General features: G+C 24.0%; 5 protein-coding genes across 5 annotated transcripts; 1 reads left to right on the forward strand and 4 right to left on the reverse strand.

The window, feature by feature from the left end:
* Positions 1 to 1,687: 1,687 nt before the first annotated feature.
* PBANKA_0924800 (golgi protein 2) lies at positions 1,688 to 5,266 on the forward strand (the record flags this gene model as incomplete). The annotated part of the gene is made up of 1 exon (XM_034564843.1): positions 1,688 to 5,266. The coding sequence occupies one exon, from the start codon at positions 1,688 to 1,690 to the stop codon at positions 5,264 to 5,266; it is 3,579 nt and encodes a 1,192-aa protein (XP_034421598.1).
* Positions 5,267 to 6,601: 1,335 nt separating this feature from the next.
* On the reverse strand, positions 6,602 to 8,412 carry PBANKA_0924900 (translation elongation factor EF-1, subunit alpha, putative; the record flags this gene model as incomplete). The annotated part of the gene is made up of 2 exons (XM_034564844.1): positions 6,602 to 7,503; positions 7,716 to 8,412. The coding sequence occupies 2 exons, from the start codon at positions 8,410 to 8,412 to the stop codon at positions 6,602 to 6,604; spliced, it is 1,599 nt and encodes a 532-aa protein (XP_034421599.1).
* A 1,986-nt stretch (positions 8,413 to 10,398) lies between these two features.
* Positions 10,399 to 12,171, reverse strand: PBANKA_0925000 (RING zinc finger protein, putative; the record flags this gene model as incomplete). Its single annotated transcript, XM_034564845.1, has 1 exon — positions 10,399 to 12,171. The coding sequence occupies one exon, from the start codon at positions 12,169 to 12,171 to the stop codon at positions 10,399 to 10,401; it is 1,773 nt and encodes a 590-aa protein (XP_034421600.1).
* Positions 12,172 to 12,713: 542 nt separating this feature from the next.
* Positions 12,714 to 15,251, reverse strand: PBANKA_0925100 (leucine-rich repeat protein; the record flags this gene model as incomplete). Its single annotated transcript, XM_034564846.1, has 4 exons — positions 12,714 to 12,773; positions 12,946 to 13,055; positions 13,146 to 13,273; positions 13,381 to 15,251. The coding sequence occupies 4 exons, from the start codon at positions 15,249 to 15,251 to the stop codon at positions 12,714 to 12,716; spliced, it is 2,169 nt and encodes a 722-aa protein (XP_034421601.1).
* A 1,693-nt stretch (positions 15,252 to 16,944) lies between these two features.
* PBANKA_0925200 (calcium-dependent protein kinase 7) lies at positions 16,945 to 22,865 on the reverse strand (the record flags this gene model as incomplete). Its single annotated transcript, XM_034564847.1, has 2 exons — positions 16,945 to 22,551; positions 22,761 to 22,865. The coding sequence occupies 2 exons, from the start codon at positions 22,863 to 22,865 to the stop codon at positions 16,945 to 16,947; spliced, it is 5,712 nt and encodes a 1,903-aa protein (XP_034421602.1).

The raw sequence follows: 22,865 nt of genomic DNA on the forward strand, positions 1-22,865 counted from the left end.
ATTTTTCTTATTAAAGTTGAAAAATAATTTCATTCTTATAAATATAGTATTATATACTCAATATATCCATTATATAACGTATATATGCGTGGCTATATATGCCATTAAAATATGTATAATAAAATATTAATTCTTATTAAATTAAAACCTATTACTTTGAAAAAAAAACTAAAAAAGAAAAATGCAATATAATTATTTATTGCCGTACAGGTGATTTGTAATAATTTCCTAAATATAATAGCTATTTTTTTTTTTTTTAATAATATATATTATATACAGATCTAAGTATTATTAATCTACCCATTTATTTATATTATAACGTCTGTTTTGCTTCGCATATATTATATATATAATATTATGGGATCTTGCGCTTCCACTGCTCTTTTTTTTTCTTATATTTATATAAATATACATATTTAATCCCTTTTTGTAATATAAAAAAATTTATATAATAAGTATATTTTTTTTCAAAAATTCATGTTTTATATTTAAATAATTTTATCATATTTATAAATTTATGATATACAATAAAGCATTTCTTTTATTAAATATTAGAATGCAAAAATAAATACTTCAATTCAACTTGTATTATTTATATTAGTAATACTATTGTTATATATTTTATTCGCAATTTTATATATAATAGGTACTTAAATAAGGTACTATTTTTTTTATTATATGTGTTTGTAGATATATGCTTAACAAAAAATAAATGAAATGATGATTAACGAAATAAAAGAATAATTAAAGTGATATAAAACGCGAGTTTAAATATGATAATTTATTATATACATATTACATATAAATGATTATATGCGTTCATTATATAGCAAAATATATCCATATTATTTCGATATGATTATTAAGTTTGCATTAACAAAAACTATATTTTAAATATACATATCTTGTTTTATTTTTTGGAAATGTTCATGTTCAAATTGGCACAATAATACAACACACAATTAGAGATATATACACATTATACGTACATGCATATATAATATGCATACCTGAGTATTGAAATATAGAGGGATGTAAAAATTATATTGTATATATCCATGTTCATTATAATATATTTATATATGCCGAGTTATATGAAATAAGCATTTGCATACATATATATGTATTAATATGTGCATTTTTGGCATATTAAAATATGATTTAGTGTTATGAAAATATTCAGCATCTTCCCTTTATTCCATATAGTCATAGCGAATAAAAAATGCCTAATTATATTATTTTTTTTAAGAATTTATATATTTTTTAATTTTAAGCATGAACTGTTTGCGCATAAAACAAAAAAAGAAAAAGGGAAATAAATCAAAGTAAAATTATAGCTTGTTCATCCACGAGGCAAGCATTCATTTTACACTACAATGAAATACTTTGCATTTTTATAGTTGTTAATGATATATACATGTATTCATATGAGATTATTCTTACATTTATAAAAATAATGTGAATTATTATAAGCATTATTTTCAAATTTATTTCCGTATTAGTGTTATTATTAATTTTAATTTAAAATTGATATTTTAGATTTTATGTTTGTTATGTCTAAAAAATTTTTTGTAAATATTTGAAATTCATTATTTATTTTTATATCTATCCCTTTTTTAACCTCTTTCCATGTTTTAAGCTTAATACTATCATATTGTTATAATCCTGATATAATTTTTTCGTAGAAATGACTTTATTGATTAGATGTGTGCTTTTATATTTACTTGTTTTAGTATGTATAAATTGCTCAAATGAAAATAATCAATCAAATAACAATGACGCTAAAAACACTGATATAGGAGGAAACCAAAATGGGATAGATTTAAGTCAGATTCAAAGCATTTTGGATTCTATAAAAGCTAAAAGTAAGGATAGTTCGAATCAAAATAATGGAAACCAGCCAAGTAATAATAATAATATAATGAACTTAATAAATAAGCTTAGCAATTCTAATAGCGATAATAATGCAAACGCAGGAAACGGACTTGAAAGTTTAACAAAATTGCTTGGAAATTTAGGGAAAAAGGATGGAGATCAAAACGGAGGAAGCGGACTTGAAAGTTTAACAAAGTTGTTTGGAAATTTGGGTAAAAAGGATGGAGATCAAAACGGAGGAAGCGGGCTTGAAAGTTTAACAAAATTGCTTGGAAATTTAGGGAAAAAGGATGGAGATCAAAACGGAGGAAGCGGACTTGAAAGTTTAACAAAGTTGTTTGGAAATTTGGGTAAAAAGGATGGAGATCAAAACGGAGGAAGCGGGCTTGAAAGTTTAACAAAATTGCTTGGAAATTTAGGGAAAAAGGATGGAGATCAAAACGGAGGAAGCGGACTTGAAAGTTTAACAAAGTTGTTTGGAAATTTGGGTAAAAAGGATGGAGATCAAAACGGAGGAAGTGGACTTGAAAGTTTAACAAAATTGCTTGGAAATTTAGGGAAAAAGGATGGAGATCAAAACGGAGGAAGCGGGCTTGAAAGTTTAACAAAATTGCTTGGAAATTTAGGGAAAAAGGATGGAGATCAAAACGGAGGAAGCGGACTTGAAAGTTTAACAAAGTTGTTTGGAAATTTGGGTAAAAAGGATGGAGATCAAAACGAGAAAAATCCGCTCGAAAGTTTAACAAAGTTGTTTGGAAATGCAAGTAAAAATGAAGGAAATGAAAAAGTAGGAAACCTACTTGATGGTTTATCAAGCTTGATTGGAAATTTAAGTAAAAAACGTGGGGATGAAAATAACAAAAATCCGCTTCATGATATTCATTCATTATTTGGAAATTGGTTAAATGATGATAATTCTAAAGACACACCATTTTTATTAGATAATAGTGTTGACCATTTTTCCGAAAAATCAAAACAGGCAATTTTGTCACAGTATAATAATGATGAAAGAGAATTATTAAACCAATTAGAATCTTTAATAAATAAAAATAAAGTTCTTACTAATATTAAAGAAATCAATGAAAAAAATGCAAAACTGAAAGCTCATATTTCTACATTAAAAGAGAAATATAATTCATATTCATACGAAGGGCAATTATTAAATGATATGATAAATGAAGATGATATAAAAAGTAAATATAATATAGATGATAAATTTGAGAATAAGATATATGAAATAGCAAAAAAAGGTATAGTATATGAAGAAATAAGTGACTTAGAAAAAGATAAAAAAAGTAAAATGTTTGAAGACATCAATGAATTAGATAATAAGGATGCAAAGGATAGTGGTACAATTAATACTCATACAATAAAACATGATCAAATTGAAAACGATTCATTATTAAGAGGTATAATAAATGGGGGTAAAGACAATTTACATGAATGTAATTGTTTTTCTAACAAAGTAAAAAAATGTATATTTTCGTATATTAATTATAGCAATTTAGAATATATGCTAGGAAGTTTAAATATTGATGTAAATTCTATGGTAACAAAATATATAAGTGATAACACAAAAAATCACGATTTTAAAAAATCCAAATCGTTTCTTGTTCCTTTACCACCACTAAATGCTAAATCCAATATAAAGAATGTAAATGAATATATACTAAGAGTTCCGCGCGTTTTATTTTTGGCAACAAAGAAATCATTTTCTTCATCAACAGATCGATATTTTTTTAATTTGTATGATATAATGGAGAGTCAATTAAAATGGAATGTGTATATATGGGGATATGGATTTAAATATTATCCTTTATTTTTTACAAAAAATTTACATACATTATTACATAAATATGATCATCAAATAGGTCGTGAACCATTTGATTTAATATTTGTGCATAGTAGCTTTATATCTAATTATTATAATCATTATTTTTTTTTGAAAAATATGCCTAAAATGACAACCTTGATATTTATAAATGATGGATGGGACAGCAATGTAAAAAAATCGTATATGAATTTAATTCCGCACATTTTTTTTCAAAACCAAGTAAATATATTTGAATATAATCCATTGAGTAGTATAGATATAGAAACAGAGAAAAATAAGTTAAATAACAATATATGGAATAAAGTATCTAACAATAGTACAAGCAACGTTATCACAAATAAACACAAAAAGAAAAAGGATATAAAGAAGAGTAGTAATAATTTTTCTGATGACAATATTGATTCAGATAATAATGAATTATGGAATGCAGATGATGATAATATAAATGAACATACCTTATGGGCATTTTTACCCCATGGTATAAATCCATGTTGTTCTAAGCACGTGGATATGTGTTTTGAGATAAAAGGGTACAAAAATGGATATAACAAGAATTCTCGATATTATTATAATATTGCACAAAAAATAGAAAATAAATATAGAAGAAGCATAAAATTAAGTTATTCATTACTTGATTTATTTGTACCTGAATGTACTTTTAAAGAACCACCCATTGGTATGTTTGACATAAGTAATAGAGATATAGATATTTTATATTTATATAATGCAACATCGAGTAACTATAATGATTTTCTTATACAAAAAATTATGGATCATATATATAATAAGAATATAAATAATTTAAAAGATCGAATACATAAATATGAAGTGGATTCTTATTATTGGAAAGTTTGGGGATTGCAAACAACTCATAAACTTATAAAAAATAAAATGAAAGAATATTCAAACATATTACAAAGAAGTAAAATTTGTGTAATTAGCTCAAAATTTGCAGGTATGTTAAATAAAATGGTTATAGATGCCATGTTTAGTGGTTGTATTGTTATAACTGATAAAAGTCATAATAAGGATATTAACAAATATATAGTATTGACACAAATACCATATGAATATTATGAAATTCCTGATTTAATATATAATAATGAAAATATAAATTCCTTATCAATAGATTTAATTAAGAAAATTACTACAACGCTTAATGAAGTATATAGTGGCGCACGAGACCAGATGAGAATAGATGCATTTAAAGCAGTTTTAAATACATATACTTATCCCGGTGTAATTTTAAATTGGATTTTACCTACATTATATTTCCACCATAATAAAGAAAAATACAAAATTAACAATAATTATTTTGTTTTACCACAATATTTTAAAAGTATTATATCAAAGAGCTTAAAAACAAGTAGTGCTAAAAGAGAAAAAATTATAGCGAATATTGATTTGTCTTTACAAGAAGATTTAATAATGAATAATAATGAAGTCTTAATCTGGTTTATAATATGGGTTATTATTTTTTCTGTTATATTTTGTTATATATTAAAAAATAACAGTATAGTTAGTTATTTTTTTAAAAAGAGAAAATTACACCTATGAGAAGAATACGGCTTGGGAAATAAGAGAAGCATATATGAAAATGTCGAACTCAGAAAAATAAATATATACTTTTTTTTGCATATATATATGTATTCTTATGTTGGTATAGGAATCCTAGTATAGACTTACATTTTTGAAACAAACACATGCTGTTATGTCTTATAAGTGGAGATAAAAATAGGTTCTTTATATATTAAATAATTGATTATAATAATTGTCATATAAAAAAGGAATAGCATTAAAATTGTTAAGTATATAACATCATTTAATTCATGTTATTACTCAATATATTTCATATTCCATTTTTTTTATAGTATCGTAAAACCTACTGTTTACATATCTATATAATTTGTTATTTTTTCAAAATAGTATAGCACGCTACTTTTGATCTGTTTTATGTCATATATATATATTTTTTTATTGTACATGTGCGTATATATTCCCCATTTAAATTTGTTATTGTTTAATTTTCTACCTTGTAAAATTTTCACACATATTTTATCTATATATGAAATTTTTTTTTTCCTATGTGGAAAACTTTCCTTTTAAATTTATAAATATAATTCGCACTTTGCATACATGAGTGTATGATAATAAATATATTTATTCTATATGAGTTTAAACATATTAAGGAAATAAATGTTTATGCAAATATGTGGGCATCAGTTTATATATTAATCTTCGCTTTTTTTTCTTATTTTACAATTATATCGTATTTCGTCGGAATTGCGTTAAAAAAACTCGGGGGGGTTATACATAAAGTATACCAATGAAGTTTCAAGCGCAACATGTGTGATCCAATAATAATTATTTCATATTCAAAAAATAAAATAAGGTAATATTTGCAAGCATGAGCATATTTTCTATGACAAATATAATTAATATTACATATTCCGATTATGTTTTGGGGAAAAGGTGCCATTTTTGTGGTATGATAAATGCATCCGAAGAAAAAGATAAAAATATATCGTACATACATGTACTTGATATATGAATGATATGCAGGATGTGGATATATATGTACATACTCAATAAAACATTTTCGAAAATGTATATGGAAATATGTGATAAACTTTTTCTTAGAATTCTCAAAAAAAAAAAGAAAGAAATGAAAAAAAAAGTGGCACATGGAATATATATCGTATTATTCAGATATAAAATTGAGTATATATATTATAAAAGGTACTTTTTTTCTTTTGTTTCCATCTTATATTAGTTCGATTAAAATAGTGCATCCGTTTAGAAACAAAAAAAAAGAAAAAGAAAAATTTTTATGTATGCATGCTATTTCCTAGGTTTATAATTCTATAATAATTCAACAGGAACTTTGATGTTTTAATTTTTTAATTCAAGAATTTTTCCTATGGCTATAGTTCTTCCTTGATCTCTCAAAGTAAATCTTCCTAATTGTGGTAGTTTATCATAAACCTCTATACAAACTGGATTTGATAATAAAAAATGTGCAGTAACAATACAATCATTCTTAATAAATTTTGGTTTTATTTTTTTTTTTTTTGATTTTTTATCGATAACTTCTAACATATCAATGAATTGTATTTCTTCACATGTTGTATGAGCATGGAATATACAAAAATATCCTGCTGTTATAATTGGTTTATGTTCTAGCAATTCGACAATTGCTACTCTACCTATAAATTCACTAACAACTGAGCATAAGCTTAATGAATCGCATAATACAAACCCTTTACTAATTTGATCTTCTTCTACACCTAACAATTTGGCACGAACATTTTCTCCAGGTTTAGCATAAGGGACTTCATCATCTTCTACATATACATTTGTAACTTTCACTTTAACTTTATTTGGCATTAAAATACAATTCATATTGCTTCCATATAATGTTCCAGATTCTATTTTCCCAACAGCAACTATACCGTTGTCTTTATACCCTTCTAATAATGGAATTCTTAAAGGACCATTTTCATCCCAAGGGGGTGGAGATAAAGAATTTAAAATTTGAAATAAAGTTGGTTTTGATATATCATACCAACTACCTCGTGGATCATACAATTTGGAATTTTTGTCGGATATATGTTCAGATAAATTTTGTCCTGATAATCCAGATATTGGGACAAAAAACACATCTTTATTTATATTATACCCACATGATTTTATAAATGGGGTTATTTTTTTTTGAATTTCATCATATCTGCTTTCACTCCAGTTACATGTTGGATCATCCATTTTGTTTATCGCAACTATTAGTTGGTTTATTCCTATAAAAAAAAATATGGACGTGCATGAAAAACTAATGAATTATTTCCAACTATATGGGGATGTAAAGGTGTAAAATTTCAAAAAGGTAATATAAAAAAATATCACAATTATTATGATAATATGAGATTTTAAATGTATGTATTGATTAAATAAAACAGAATAATAATATATTTTCAGCTATAATTATATTTTTTTTTCTGTAATATTTTACCTAATGTTTTTGCCAGCAAAGTATGCTCTCTAGTTTGCCCTCCCCTTTCAAAACCAGTTTCAAACTCCCCTTTTCTTGCAGATATAATTAATACCCCAATATCTGCTTGAGCTGCGCCACTAATCATATTTGGTATAAAATTTTTATGTCCTGGTGCATCTAAAATAGTAAATCTTCTATCTTTTGTTTCAAAATGTGCTCTCCCTACTTCTACAGTTTTTCCTTTTTGTCTTTCTTCTTCATTTATATCCATAATAAATGCTAAAAACCAACTTTCTCTGTTTTTTTCTTTTGCTTCTCTTTCATATTTTTCAATTGTTCTATCATCAACATATCCTAAAATATACAAAATATTCCCACATGCTGTTGATTTTCCAGCATCTACATGACCAATAAATATAATATTTAAATGGGGTCTAGAATCCACTTGTACTAAATTAACTTTTTTATCTACTCCCTTATCTTCTTGTATTTCTTTTTCTACTTTCGCAACTTCGATTTCTTCATTTTTTTCAGGGGTTAAACACATTTTGCTTATTTTATTTTCGACTTCAGCTATTGAATCTCCATCGTTAATATTTTCTGAAATTATATTGTTTGAATCTATGCTTCTTTCATTTTTATCCTCTACATTATATGGTGTACCGGGATAATACACAGGAGCATTTGCATTGAATGTAAAAGGCTCATTATTCATCTGCACATGTAAGGTGAAAATAAAATAGGAATATATATGGCCAAGCATATACATTATGAAAATAAAACGCTGCATATATATATCAAACATGAACGCTTCAAAATGTAACTGGGGAAAATATAAAGATATTTACATATCATAGAAATATGTTTGAACACAATAAAAAGTAGAATATGTACAACTATATACACCCTAAATAAATATATATGTATGTAAAAAAAGAGGATGATGAAAAATTCATAAAAATTTATTTTTTTAATTAAATCTCTTACATTTAAAAATGAGGAAATTTTTAAACAATTATAAAATTATTTTTAGCAATTAATTTAAAAGAAAAAAGTATTATATTTTTTCTTTGTTTTATATTATTCCTCTTAATACTTTATTACAAATAAAGGAAATAGTCTCTCTCTTTTGTGTATTATTCCTTAAGATTTTTTCTCTTTTATTTGTCCATAATCTTATAGAATTGTTTTAAAATACATGATAAAATAATAATATATTTCCTTTTTAATTTTAACTAAAAGTAATAAACCTGATCATACTGGTATTAATTATAAATGGCAACGTTTTTTCCAACATCAGATTCATAAATATATAATATATATTATATATGGATATGCGTATATATTATTATTTAAAGGAAAGTGGGATATATAATATATACAATTAAAATAAATAACGTGACGAAGTCAAATGTATCTCTATATATGCATGCAATATATATAGTACTTTATTATATTTATTTTTTATTCCATACAATTTAGAAAAAAGGAAAAAATATGCTTAGCATAAACTAAAATAGTATTAATAAAAGTTATTATAGAATTTTTTTAAGATTGTTGATTTTTTTTTTAATTAAAAAAAAGTATTTTAAAAAATTGTTTAAAAAAAAATAATTTTTTCAAACTTTTGATAGATATAAAAAATTAGCCAAAAAACTATAGAATAAATAAAAGTTGTGTATTATATATGTTCGATTCTTTACATACATAAAATGATATATTTCAATGTGCATTATATATACATACTTTATATCAAAATTAAATATGAAAAAAAAATACTAAAATAATCTTATTACTGTTGTAAAATAAAGCCCCATTCCCCTCAACCATTTTCTATGATATTATATCTTTGTTTATACACATAAATAAATGGCATATAAAATTGGCAATTTAACTTTACTATCAGTTTTCCTTTGGGTCATTGTCGGCATAATGGATGTTGTATTTAAAAAAATATATAAACAAATATTATGATATTCACATTAATAATATAATAGTTGAAAAATAATAATTTCAAAGTATATACATTGTAAAATATGTAATAAGACTATAATATGTCAAACTTCTGGTCAATATTATTTTTTCATTTTTTTTTCGTCTTTTTTGGATTTTAACAATTTTATATGAAAATAATAATAAAACAGTATAACTATATATTATAAAAATAAAACTTTAACGAAAAATAAGAAGAATTTTGTTAATTTTTGTGCCTAATAATATTATACAAATGTAAAAAAATGTTTGAAATTTAATATATCCTGAAAATATGTAATAGCATAAAATGTGTGTATACATGTATGAAAACAATTTCTTTAATTTTTTATTGTGAATAAATTTTCTTTTTCTTTAAAATATTAGTAAAACATATTTACAAATATCTTATTAGGCCTTTTGTTTATTACAATTTAAAGCATTTGCTGATTAGAAAATGAAGTGTCGTAAAAGTATTGATGTTACAATAAAACTTTTATAATAGATAAATTAAAAAAGAAATAAAAGGGGGTATTATAGTTTGATCGAAAATTTTTAATAAAAATTATTAAAAACTAAGAAAAGAATAAACTAAAAAACAATGAGATAGTAGAAGTAAAAATAACGGAAAGGATATTGCACATTGAAATAATTTACATTATAAAAAAAAAAATGAAAAATAAGGTATAACTTAGAAATGAACTAAATATGAATAATATACATATTTTTCTTATAAATTATAATAAAAAAAATATTTTACAAAAACAACAAAAGAAACAAATACAAGAATTAACAAAGAAGATGAAATGGAATCTAACATAAAAAATCTATGAATAATAGGAGATCGTGAATTATCAAGAGCAAGAATACTTTTATTTTTTTTTTTTAAAAAATATTGTGTTATACTTTCCAACCTTTCAGTAGTATTAGTTGTTTTAAACCACGACCATTTTTGTATAGATCTAGATATAATAGCACTACTTAACGAAAAAGAAAAACTTTCTAATTCTTCATTTGATGGTTCAGAAGATGTTAATTTTATATTTCTAAATTTTGTATTAAATAATCGAACCCCTGCATTTCCAAAACGGTTTAATTGATATTTTATACATAATAAGCATATTCTTGAAAAAATAATACAAGAATAATATTTTTGGGCAGCATATATAGGATTGTTAATATCTGCATGACTAGTATTCGTGCTTATATCTTTTGCATTATAAACAATATCTTTATATTGTTCATAATAAAATGAAATGGACTTTATATCGTCTTCAACTTCAATTTTATTTAATAATTTTTTTAATGCATCTAATTTTATTATTTCTTCGTCAATAAGATTATATTTTGATTCTTTTCGGCATTTAATATTGCTAGTATTTGTAGAAGAAATAATAGATGCTGTAGTGTTAGATGTAATTGCTTTAGTTTCAGGTTTAGTTACATCTGGAAGTACATTCAAATTATAATCAAAAAAATTTACAGGAATCGATTCATCGAACAAAGGAGAATGACTAGCTATATCATAATCATATTGGCTAAAATATATTATATTATATAAAATAACTCTATAATTAGCAACACATTTAAATATAAAGGCTTGAGTGGTATCGTTTCTTTCTAAAATTTTAACATGAATACCATACATTTTATCGTTATGTTTATTATTATTAGAAGTAATAGCAAATATACCTTCATTAGATACTAATTCAATAAGATCTATAAATTTTTTATTATAAATATTTATTTGAAAAATTTCTCCAGGAAAATACGGACCAAACGATAATGGAGCTTTAAAGATGGGTATCATAGATGAATTTTTAATAGCATCAAATCTTTCTTGTAATACTTTTTTTTCTTTTTCTATTCTTATAATTTCGATTTCTTTTAATCTTTTTGCATATTCTTTTGGATATTTTTCTTTTATTAGTTCTGCCAATAATATATTAACATTTTGTTTATCCCCCATGCATGATCTACATAATGGGCATGTGCCATTATATTCTTTTGCTTTTTCTAAACAATCTCTACAAAAATTATGACCACAAGGTATTGTCACAGGCATTATTAAAAGTTTCATGCATATTACACATTCAAGATCTGACGATATTTGTTTCTCATTATCTTTTTTATTATCATTTTGTTCTGTATTATTATGTTCAGAATGTTTATTTGAAATATTATTGTTATCATTTGTATTTTGTTTTTTTTCAAATTCATCCTTGTTATTTTCATCATATTCTTTTGCATCCTCAAATATATTTAATTCGGTATTTGCGAATTTATTTTTGCTTAATTCCAAATTGTTATCAATTTCTTTATCCTTCATTCCGATACTACTTGTATTGTTTATTTCACTATTTTTAAATGTGTTACCATTTCCTATAGCATTCGCTTTGTTAACTTCTGTCATTTCGTTCATTTCATTCTTTTCGTTTGCTTCATGCATAGATGAATTTACATCCAATTTAAAATTTTCCTTTAGTTTTTTCTGCTCAGCCATTTCGATTTAATTAATTAATGTTTTTTTGTATTTATTTTTTTCATTATATATTAATAATTTTATTTTGCGTTTTTTAATTACTTCTTACGAATTTAGTATTATTGCATATTATTTTTTATTATAGTATTCGATTGTATATACTTTAACTTTTTTTTTTTATAATTATTTTATGGAGAAATTATATGTTCTTTTTATTATTGATTAAAAATAGAAAAAGAAATTATATAATATCATTAAAAATTACGATATTATACTTTTAATGTTTATTCACGCAATATTATATATTAAATTTAAACTCGCATAACTATATGCATATTTTTGAAAATTTGTTTATTTTATAGTTATGCACTACGGAAAAAAAAGGAAATATTTAAATAAAAAAAATATGGAAATTGCTCAAAGTTAATAAAATGTTAAAATATGGAAATACTTAAAAAAATTATAAATCGAATTTTAACTTAAAAAAAAATAAATGGTATTAACAAATTTAATTATTTTAAAGCTTCCGAAACGTGGGTATTACACTTTGCCCACATTTTTTTTTAATTCTGCTCAAGGGATTCAATGTCAATATAAATTGATGTCTCAAACATTTTCAGCTCCTGCAAATGAACGAATAATAAAAGTGTAGTAAATTATTTGTGTGAAACTGCAAAATGTGCTCATATATATGTATATACATAACTGATGTATAAAATTCATAAATAGTAATATGAAAAAGAATGAATCAAAAATTGGATATATACTATCATGTTATAGTTAATGTGGGCTTACGTTATAAATGTGAACACGGATGGATGTGCATCCCATTCTTAATAAAGCTTCTTCGCACACAGATCTATCAATTGAGCATTGATACGCTCCAACATCTTTTAATTTATTTCCTATATGGTAATAAAATTGCATTAAATTTGCAAATAAAAGAACTTTTGTTTCTTTTTTAATAATACATAAAAATATATTAAAATATTTACCTGATGCAATTTCGAGCCCATTCACATTGCAAAAACTATTATTGACTTTCCAACAGTTTGAAAAATCGATTGATATTAAATTTTTGCAATACTTAAAAATTTCTCTTATGCAAAAATTGTCTACATTTCTGGAAAAAAAAAAAAATTATTTGGGTTTAAGTATATGTAAATGTATATCATATTTTATAGTATACATATATGTATACATAATGGTTTTAAATTTTCTTTAACTTACGAGAGAGAAGCGATTTTGATTTTTCTTAACCCTGTTAAATATCTGGGTATTTTAAAAATTGTACTATTACGCACTTCGAATGTTTTTGATATATCAAGGGTTTTTAAGCCTTTTGAGGTATTACATACAGTTTCAATGACCTCGTTTGATATTTTAGTATCAGCCAAATTTAAAGCTAACAGATTTGGAAAGTTTTTAAAAACAATGAATGAAGAATTATCAATATTGCATCCCTTTAAATTAAGTATTTTTAAATTTTTTCCGATCATGTATAAATTTGAAATGTCTGTAAGATTTTTTGTATATGTTATTTCAAAGCATATTAGATTAATCAGTGGTGTATCTAATTGTATATTTTCTTCTATCATACTAGTAGAGTTTGGCCCATTCATATTTGGGTATTTGGCAATATTTGCATTGTAATTGATATCGACACTGAGTGCACTACAATTTTTTGGAGCGCTAAACAATGATTTGAGAGTGTCATCAGAGTGATAATTAGACACATTAATGGAAGATATAATATTTCCCATATATAATTTTTTCAATGAAGTTTTAAATTTTAATGGGTATATACCTTCATGGCTTATTTTATAGCAGTTCCTTATATCAACTGTTTGCAAATTTTTAAATCTGTGTAACAAATATTTTAAGTTTGAATCTGTTATTTTATTGCAATTTTTTAAACATAATACTTTTAAGGTTTTATTAAATTGAACGTGATTAGAATTAGCTAGTATATTAAAATGGTGAGATGTTATATGTGAGCACCCAGATAAATCTAATACCTCAATATTTGCAGAAAAATATATTGTTTTTAATATACTTTCTGGAGAAATTGAATTTTTTAGCGATTCTTTATATATTAATTTTTTTCTTAGCAAACGACTAAGCTTACAAAACCTTTTATTTAATAGCATCAAATTTTTATTTTCAACACATGAAAATATATATCTAAATATATCATCGCCTATATTATTAAAAATATCATATTTATCATGTTTACTAAAATGGTGCGCTCTTTTTATAAGATCGTCTGATTTTTTTTTTATTTCCATTTTATTTTGGTTATTTACAGGGACGCATATATTTTTCTTTTTTATTATAGAAGTAAATGAACTTTTATTATCTCCTTCCTTTAGTGAAGTAACTAACTCTGTCTTATATGGTATATAGCTTCCTGTTTGATTAAGTGTTATACTTTTATGGCATTTATTAGATTGGTCATTTTTTTCGTTTAATTTGTTTATTCTACTCTTTACATCATCACCTTCTATTTTACTACAAACTTTAATATTCATAAGATTTGTGTGCATTGTTTTTTTTTCTTTATCTTTTACTTCATAACTTTCCGTATTTCCATCGCTTATTTCAGCATTTTTGTTTTGATCTTTAATTCGCATAAAAAACTCTTTATATGCACTATATGCGGGGGTTGTTGGAGTTTCATTTTTTTCCGAATTAAGTTTTATTTTTTTGGTTGACAATATACTACTTAATATTGTGTTATCTGATTTATCGGTTAATAAAATGTTATTTTTACGTTTAAAGCTGTTTGTTATGTTTTCTATTTCTTTTTTAATTTCAGGATTTTCATGAGTCTTTTTAAATAAGGTTTTATTTGTATTCTTTTCTATATTTTGTGTTATATTTCTAGGAGTAAAAAAAATATCTGCATCATTTTCATTATTATCACATTCTCCATTGGGCTTGTCTTTGAAAGTTTCAGTTACATTTGAAAACAAAGACCATATATTTTTTTTTTTTATACTAATTTCATTTTCATTACTTTTTTTATGTATGTCATCTTTACGATTTACACTACTATTTTTGAAAAAATCGTTTATATTTATTTTTTTCTTATCATTCATTTTTTTGAAAATATTTTTAGCAATTTTTTTGCATTTTATTCTTATATTTAGCCATTAGGGGAATTGGAAAAAAGAAAATGAAGCCAGAGTGGAGCAAAATTCGGAACAAATAGAAAATTAAAATATTAAATATTATAAAAAGAGACAGATTACAGACATAACATATAAAAATGAAGAGACGATTTATATGATTGTTTATAAACCACGTTTTTGTGTGCGTGTATATATATGCCTTATGTGTATTTAATACAAATTGTCATTTACCATTTTGCTCTTGAAAAATACCAAGCTAAAACTATGAGAATAATTAAAAGGAAATGTATTTTTCGTTGCAAATACATATGATTATTAAAAAAATAATATATATATTTTTTTAAATGGGAAATTAAAAAAACGATTAATTAATAAAATAAGCAAATAACTGATTAAAAATTAAGTACATATATAATAATGATTATATTGCATGCCAGTTATGCATAAACTTGTCATTTAAAGAGTTTTTTATTTGCCTTATTCCTGGCATATGCATTTTAACTTTTACATGAAAACACGAATACAATATATATTACTCAATATGTAAATATATTAAATATAGCATTAACTATGTTATGTATATATATGTTTTTTATTACATTTGCAATGCGTATGTGTATATATTCATCATTTTGTTTACCAAATTAAATTGAAAGAAATCATTAAATTGGCAGATATATATATATGTATTTTTTTTTAATAAAAAATGAAAGAACTTCATCTTATTAATTTTTTTACATTTCAATATATTATAAAGGAAATTCAAACTTTGAGAAGGAAAACAAGTAGCAAAGAAAAATAAGAGAAAGCTTTTCAAAGTAAAAGGGACCTTTTTGTTTTTATTACATTCCTCGACAAAAGTTAATATTTTAAAAATGTCTCCCTAAAAGGCATGTGCATATATTTATTTTTTTTTAACCTTCATTTTAGCTTTATTTTTATTCCCATTTTGATTATTTTTGTGCTTATTTTTTAAATCCTGTCTTAAAGTTCATTATAATAGCTATTATCATTGCCCCTTTTGAAATGGCAAAAAATAAGATGGCGTTATGATTTGCATAATAAGCAAAAAGGGATAAAACATATTATAAAATTCCAAGGCGCAATTTCTTATACTTATAGTAAAAAAATTAAGATAATCAAATTAAAATATCTTTTAAAATTGAGTTAAACTTTTTTTATATTCAAATTATTAAAAAAATACACAAAGGTATATATGTTTTTCTGTATATTGTGATACACAATAGCATACATGCAATTGCGCATGTAACATAAATAACAAAATATTCTCAAAAAAAAAAATAAATAAAATATAGAAAAATATAAGCAATATAGCTAGCTAATATAAAACTCCACATATCCCCCAAAAAATGAAAAATAATTCAATATAAAGGGGTTACGTAAAGAAAGAATTAGGCAAATAAATAATTATGCTTATAATTTTTAATGCATTAATAGGGGTATACATATATACATGGAATTGCACAAAAAACATAAAATAAATAAAAAAATGTTTATTCACCTCCATCCATAGGCATAAACATGTAATATAAAATTATTATGCGTGTAAGATCGAAATAGTGTAGGTAGACATATTACCTTCTATCCATATATTTTCTTCTGTTTAATGAAAGTTTGACTGAATAATATGCATAGTTCCTTATGTATTTGTTGCGTCATCTTTCGAGTTTTCTCCTTTTAACTGTTCGTTATCACGTGTGCTGGTATTAGTTTTGTTTTCACTTGTATTATAATTTTCTAAATTCTCCATATTTTCTATGCTTATACCTTGCCTAGCATCTGAATTAGGATTGTTTGAATTTAATGCAGGGTTTTTATCTACGCTAGTTTCTTTTATCATGGACCCGCTATATGGCAATGGTATGATAGGATCATCATTGGAATAATTATTTTCACATATCATATTATTATCTTGGTGAAAACTATAGGAATTTTCATTTTTCAGACCTTCATCAATTTTTTTTTGTTCTGCATGATATGGTGCATATTTTGGTATATTAAATGTACTTACACTAACATCTTGTAGATTTAGAATGTTAATTTCTTCGTTTTTATAAATAACTGAATTTTCATTAATAACAGCCGTTGGGTTTTTTATCCATATGTGTTCTAAAGCTTCGCTAGCTGAGATTCGCTTATCTGCATTTAATTCTAATAATTTTGATATAAGATCTTTAGCTGAAGATGAAATAGTTTTCCATATATTATCTCTAAAACTTAGTACATAAGTTTTTTGAATATTCATTTCTGTATTTTTGTTAATTGGGAAAGGTAGTTTTCCGCTTAGCAATAAATATAATATAACTCCAATTGACCATGCATCTACTTTATGATTATATCCCTGCAATGTTATAACCTCAGGAGCAACATATGCCAATGTACCACATGGTTCTTTTAGCAATTCATTAGGAGCGCATAATGTAGATAATCCAAAATCTGTTAATTTAATTTGTGCATCTTTTGATTTATCAGTTAATAAAATATTTTCAGGCTTTATATCCCGATGTATAATACCGCATTTATGTAAATATGCAACTGTTTTTATTAATTGTGAAATAATTTTGTTAGCATGTATTTCACTTAATCTTGTTTCAGATAATAAAAAATCATATAATTCACCACCCTTTACCAATTCCATAGATATATATAACGTTTCTTTAGTGTTTATTATTTCTTTTAAAAATATAACATTTGGATGCCTCAATAGCCTTAAAATTGATATTTCACTACGCAATAACTCTTTTTCATAAATTGAAACAGATCTATTATTAATAACTTTGATAGCAAATTCAGAATTTGTTTGTTTATTGATTCCTCTATAAACTTTTGAAAATTTTCCTTGTCCTAATTGTTCATGTATTTCATATAAATTATATAAAGTATTTTGTTTTGTTGTGGAATATAATGCTTGTAACCATTCTTCTCTTTCTTCATACGTATTAACATATAAGTTTCTTTTTTGTATTTGATTTGTTCCTTTATGGCATATAGAAAAACCATATTTATTTATACTATCATTTTTAGGTATAACTTCAACATAACAACCTTCTAAAAACATAAATCCTCGAGGTTTTAAATTATTTTTTTTATCATAATAATATAATAAACTATCAAACAATATATAATACCTTGCTTTAAATTGATGAAGATGTTTTCCTATTTTATATAATATACCTTCTTTTAGTGAATTTTTTTTTACCATATTTAAACATTTTTGAAAATCAAAATTACAATATATACAATTATAAAAATAGCAATGCTCACAATCACAATATTCACATTCCATTGCTATTTTATCTTCTTTTACACAAAATCTTGGATATCTATTATGACAATTTGGGCACATTAAAAATGGTCCTTTACAATTAGGGCAGGAATATAAATTACAATCTTTTACATGTTTTTTTGCTATGTCATTTTTTTTTTTTTTTTTTTTACCTTCAAAAAAATAACTTTCATTTTCGATACTTGAACTTTCTTCTTTTTTTACTTTTATTTCACTTTTATCTCCAATTTCACAATTAGATTTTTTTACATATTTATCTTCGATTTCTTCTGTTATATTCGCTGCTAACTCATTACCTTTTTGTTCTTCCACAGTTTTTTCCCTCGCCACTTTTGATTCTATGCATATGTTGCTTGAAGTTATTACAGGATCAGCATGCGGCTCTGAAGTTGTATTAGAAATTTCTTCTTTTTTATTACCATTTTTCACTTTTACAGACATATTTAATTCCGTGTCTACATTAACAGGATCAGGTTGAACATGTTGATCGATTGAGATATTCGCATCTTTTAGTTCGTCAGTTTTGTTATTTCCACTATTTTCTACAAAACCTTGCATTTTTATTGTCACAATACTTTTCTTAATTTCTCTGTTTATATTAACAGAATCGTCAACATTCAGATGTAATTTATTTGTATCATTATCATTAGCATTTTGAAGTTTGGAGTAATTTGAATCCTTCAAAATATTTCTCTCTACAATTTCTTTCTTATTATGTATGCCATTATTTATATATGTATTATTATTGGCTGCTATGATTTTGTGATTAGTTGTTTTTTTTGCATTTTCTTTTTTTGTATCTGAAAGTGTATGGTTATTATTAATAGAATCATCTTCATGCTTCTTTTTAATAATTAAGGAGGCGTTAAAATTATTTTTCGTTTTATCTATATTTCTCTTTGTTTTTTTATGTTTATCTTTATGTTGTGGATTTCTTTCTTTACGTACGTCACTAATATTGAAACTAATTTTAGACGCTTGAATAAATTCTACAATTTCTTTAGAAAATATATCATTCATTGAATTTGTTAATAAATTAAAATCGCATTCATATCCTGGCTTTTGTTTTATATTATCCCAAATTACCAATTTTGTATTATTTCCAATTTTAGGCAAAATATTAATATCATTTTTATTTTCATTAAGATTTCCTTCTTTTTCTGCATAATTTCCCTTGTCGTTTGGATTAAATGAATTGGAATTATTCACATTGAGGATGGGACCAGAATTATTTTGCGAAATATTTTGAGAGACATCTTCACATTTTATTGATGCTTCTGCATTTTTATCATTCGATTCTTTTATTACATTATCGTGATTTTCTTTTATTTCTTTTGTTTTTATTTCATGAGTATCCATGTTTTCATCATTTTGTATTTTTATTTCCGACTGGTTTTCTTTTATTAGTTCATCTTCTCTCTTTTCTTTTTCAATAATTGTTTGATGAGTATTCACAATTTCTTTATTTTCTAAAGCATAGATTTTGAATTCCTTATCATTAATTATATCAGTTGTATCATCATGTGTTATTCTGACACTATTTGTATTAATACTATCTTCTTTAGTTTGTCCTATCTGCTCATTTTTGTCAAATTTTTCAGCATCTTTTGATGTTTTTTCTTTTGTTTTACTATTATTTTCCAATTCGTTACTAACTTTCTTTTTCTTATTTGTATAATCATCACTAGCATAGTCAATTCCATCATTTGTCAAATTTTGCTCTTTCAAAAAATTAACACATAAATTATCATTTACACAATCATAATCTGGAGCTTGTACAATAAATAGTTGGCGTATCTTAAAATAAAGATCTTCAGTAATAATTTCATCATTTTCACCAATTTGTTTATTTTTAAAATTTTCAGGTTTTATTACAAAATTGCTAATATAATCTCTTCCATATAATACATTACCTTGTAACCCCCATATATCTTCATGAAGGCAACTAAAAAATACATACAAAAAAAAATCATATTTATGTATAACGCTTTTAAATTGTATTTGTGTAATTTTATCATTATCCATAAATTCACATTCTTCTAGCATTATATCAACAATTTCTTCAACGTCAACGTTTTTATCAGAATATTCTTCATTTTCTTCGTCGTTTAATATATTCCTCGCTGTTTTGGATGGTAAACAATGCTCATTTGAAAATAGTTTTCTTTTTTTTTCAATTTTTTTTTCTTTTTTATAAATGTTTACATCATTTCTGTTATAAGAGCTTCTATTGGTTTCTTTTTTTTCCCAATTAGACTCTCTTTTTTCTACCCCACTATCCTTATTTTCTATTCCATCATTGTTATTATTTTTATTATTATTATTATTTCCATCTTGATCTTTTTTTTCTAAACTACTATCCTTATTTTCGATGACTTCAGTATTATTATTATCAGCATCCTTGTCTTTTCCTTCGCTTTCGTTTTCTTTATGTTCAATTGCATTATTATTATTATTATTAATATCTACTGTTTGTGATTTTTTTTTTTTTTCGATTTCTTCAGATTCTTTTCCTTCCATTTCTTTATCTTTTTCTTCCTGAGTAATTTTCGACCTTATACTTCCATCCCAACTATTTTTTCTTTTTTCTATTAATAAACGGTGATCTAGTTCATGTTTGTCTTTACGCTTTTTGTTTGATGCAGTTGTTCTATTTTTACTTTTAATTAAATAGCCATATATGCTAATAAAAGAATCAGATGTTTCACTACAGGATCCATTCCTTTGTTCTTTATTTGAACTAAAACTATCAATATCATCACTATCTAGACGTGAAATAGTTTCATAACTATAAGAACTATCACTTGTTGATGACATAAATGCACTATTGGTATTTTTTAAATATTGCATACTATTTGACCCTTTTTTTCGATTTTTATTTTTTATTATTCTTTTTTTACATAAATTATGAAAATCACCATCTTCATTTGTAAACACATTAGAAACACTGCTCGAAGAAAAATTACTATTATTATCATCACTTTCTGTTTTAGTGATTAAATTTTTTTTTTCATAATCCTTTTTTTCTTTTTTACAATTACTAATGGAATTGTTTGTAACGATGCTATTATTTTTTCGTATTGTATTACTATTTCTTTGATTTCCAAGATCATTTCCATAACGCTCTCTTCGAATATCTTTTATGCATTTTTCAAGATGATGTTTTTTTTCTTTTCGGATTTTTTTAGCTATTTCTTTCATACTTAATAATTTATCATTATACATCATCCTATTTTTTTGTTTTAAACATTTACTACAATTCCCTTGAGGAATATCTTTTAAATTTATACTATCATTAGAAATTCTTTTTTCAGAAGACATTTTATCAAAATAATAATTTTCATCATTATTTTCATTTTTATCATCATTATATTCATCCTCATTTTCACTATCACAATATTCATTATAACTGTCTGAATAATTTGCATTGTTATTAGTAATATGTTGATTATTATTATTATTATTTACACATATGTTGACATTATAGTTAGTCATATTATTGTTATTATTATTTTGATTATAGTCATAATAATCTACATAATTGTAGTTATAATCATCGTTATATCCATCATTATAACTTTCATTATGATCTGCATTTGAATTCCCTTCGTATTGATTATCATAATAATTTGTTGAATTTGATTTTTTAAAAAAAATATTTTTTAATTTATGAATATAAGGTATATTTGATAGCATAGCAACCATCTCCGATTTTTGAATATATCCATCTGAATTTAAATCAAATATATCAAAAAGGACATTTATTTTATCACTTTTTGTTCCTCTACAACATATAGCTATTCCTATTATAAATTCCTCAAAATCTATGTATCCAGTATTTTTAAAATTAAACTTTAAAAATAATCGCTCACCCCACAAACCTGGTAAGGGGAAAAATTGAAGGAACGTCTCCTTGTCAATATGATTTGAGATTGATCTACTTCCAAGCTCCTTGTAAATCTAAAAATATCGTAAAAAAATAAAAGTTTTATAAAATCGAGAAGATGATATTTTTTTATAAAGCTCCACATGTTGTGCTTTACTATGTTGTGTTAAAGTACTCGAAATTCGCAAATTTATAAAACAAGTAAATGGATATATATTATGGATGTTTCATTAAAATTTGTATATGTATGAACTTATAAAGAAATATATTTTTTTCTCCATACCTTTTTGAGAACCTCTAATTCATCTGTTTCAAATTTTTTGCTACATAATTTATAATTTTTCTTGGGATCATCCTTTTCTTTATCTTTCTCTGTTTGTAGGCCCAT

This window comes from Plasmodium berghei (assembly GCF_900002375.2).
Source record: "Plasmodium berghei ANKA genome assembly, chromosome: 9".
NCBI classification, from domain to species: Eukaryota; Apicomplexa; class Aconoidasida; order Haemosporida; family Plasmodiidae; genus Plasmodium; species Plasmodium berghei.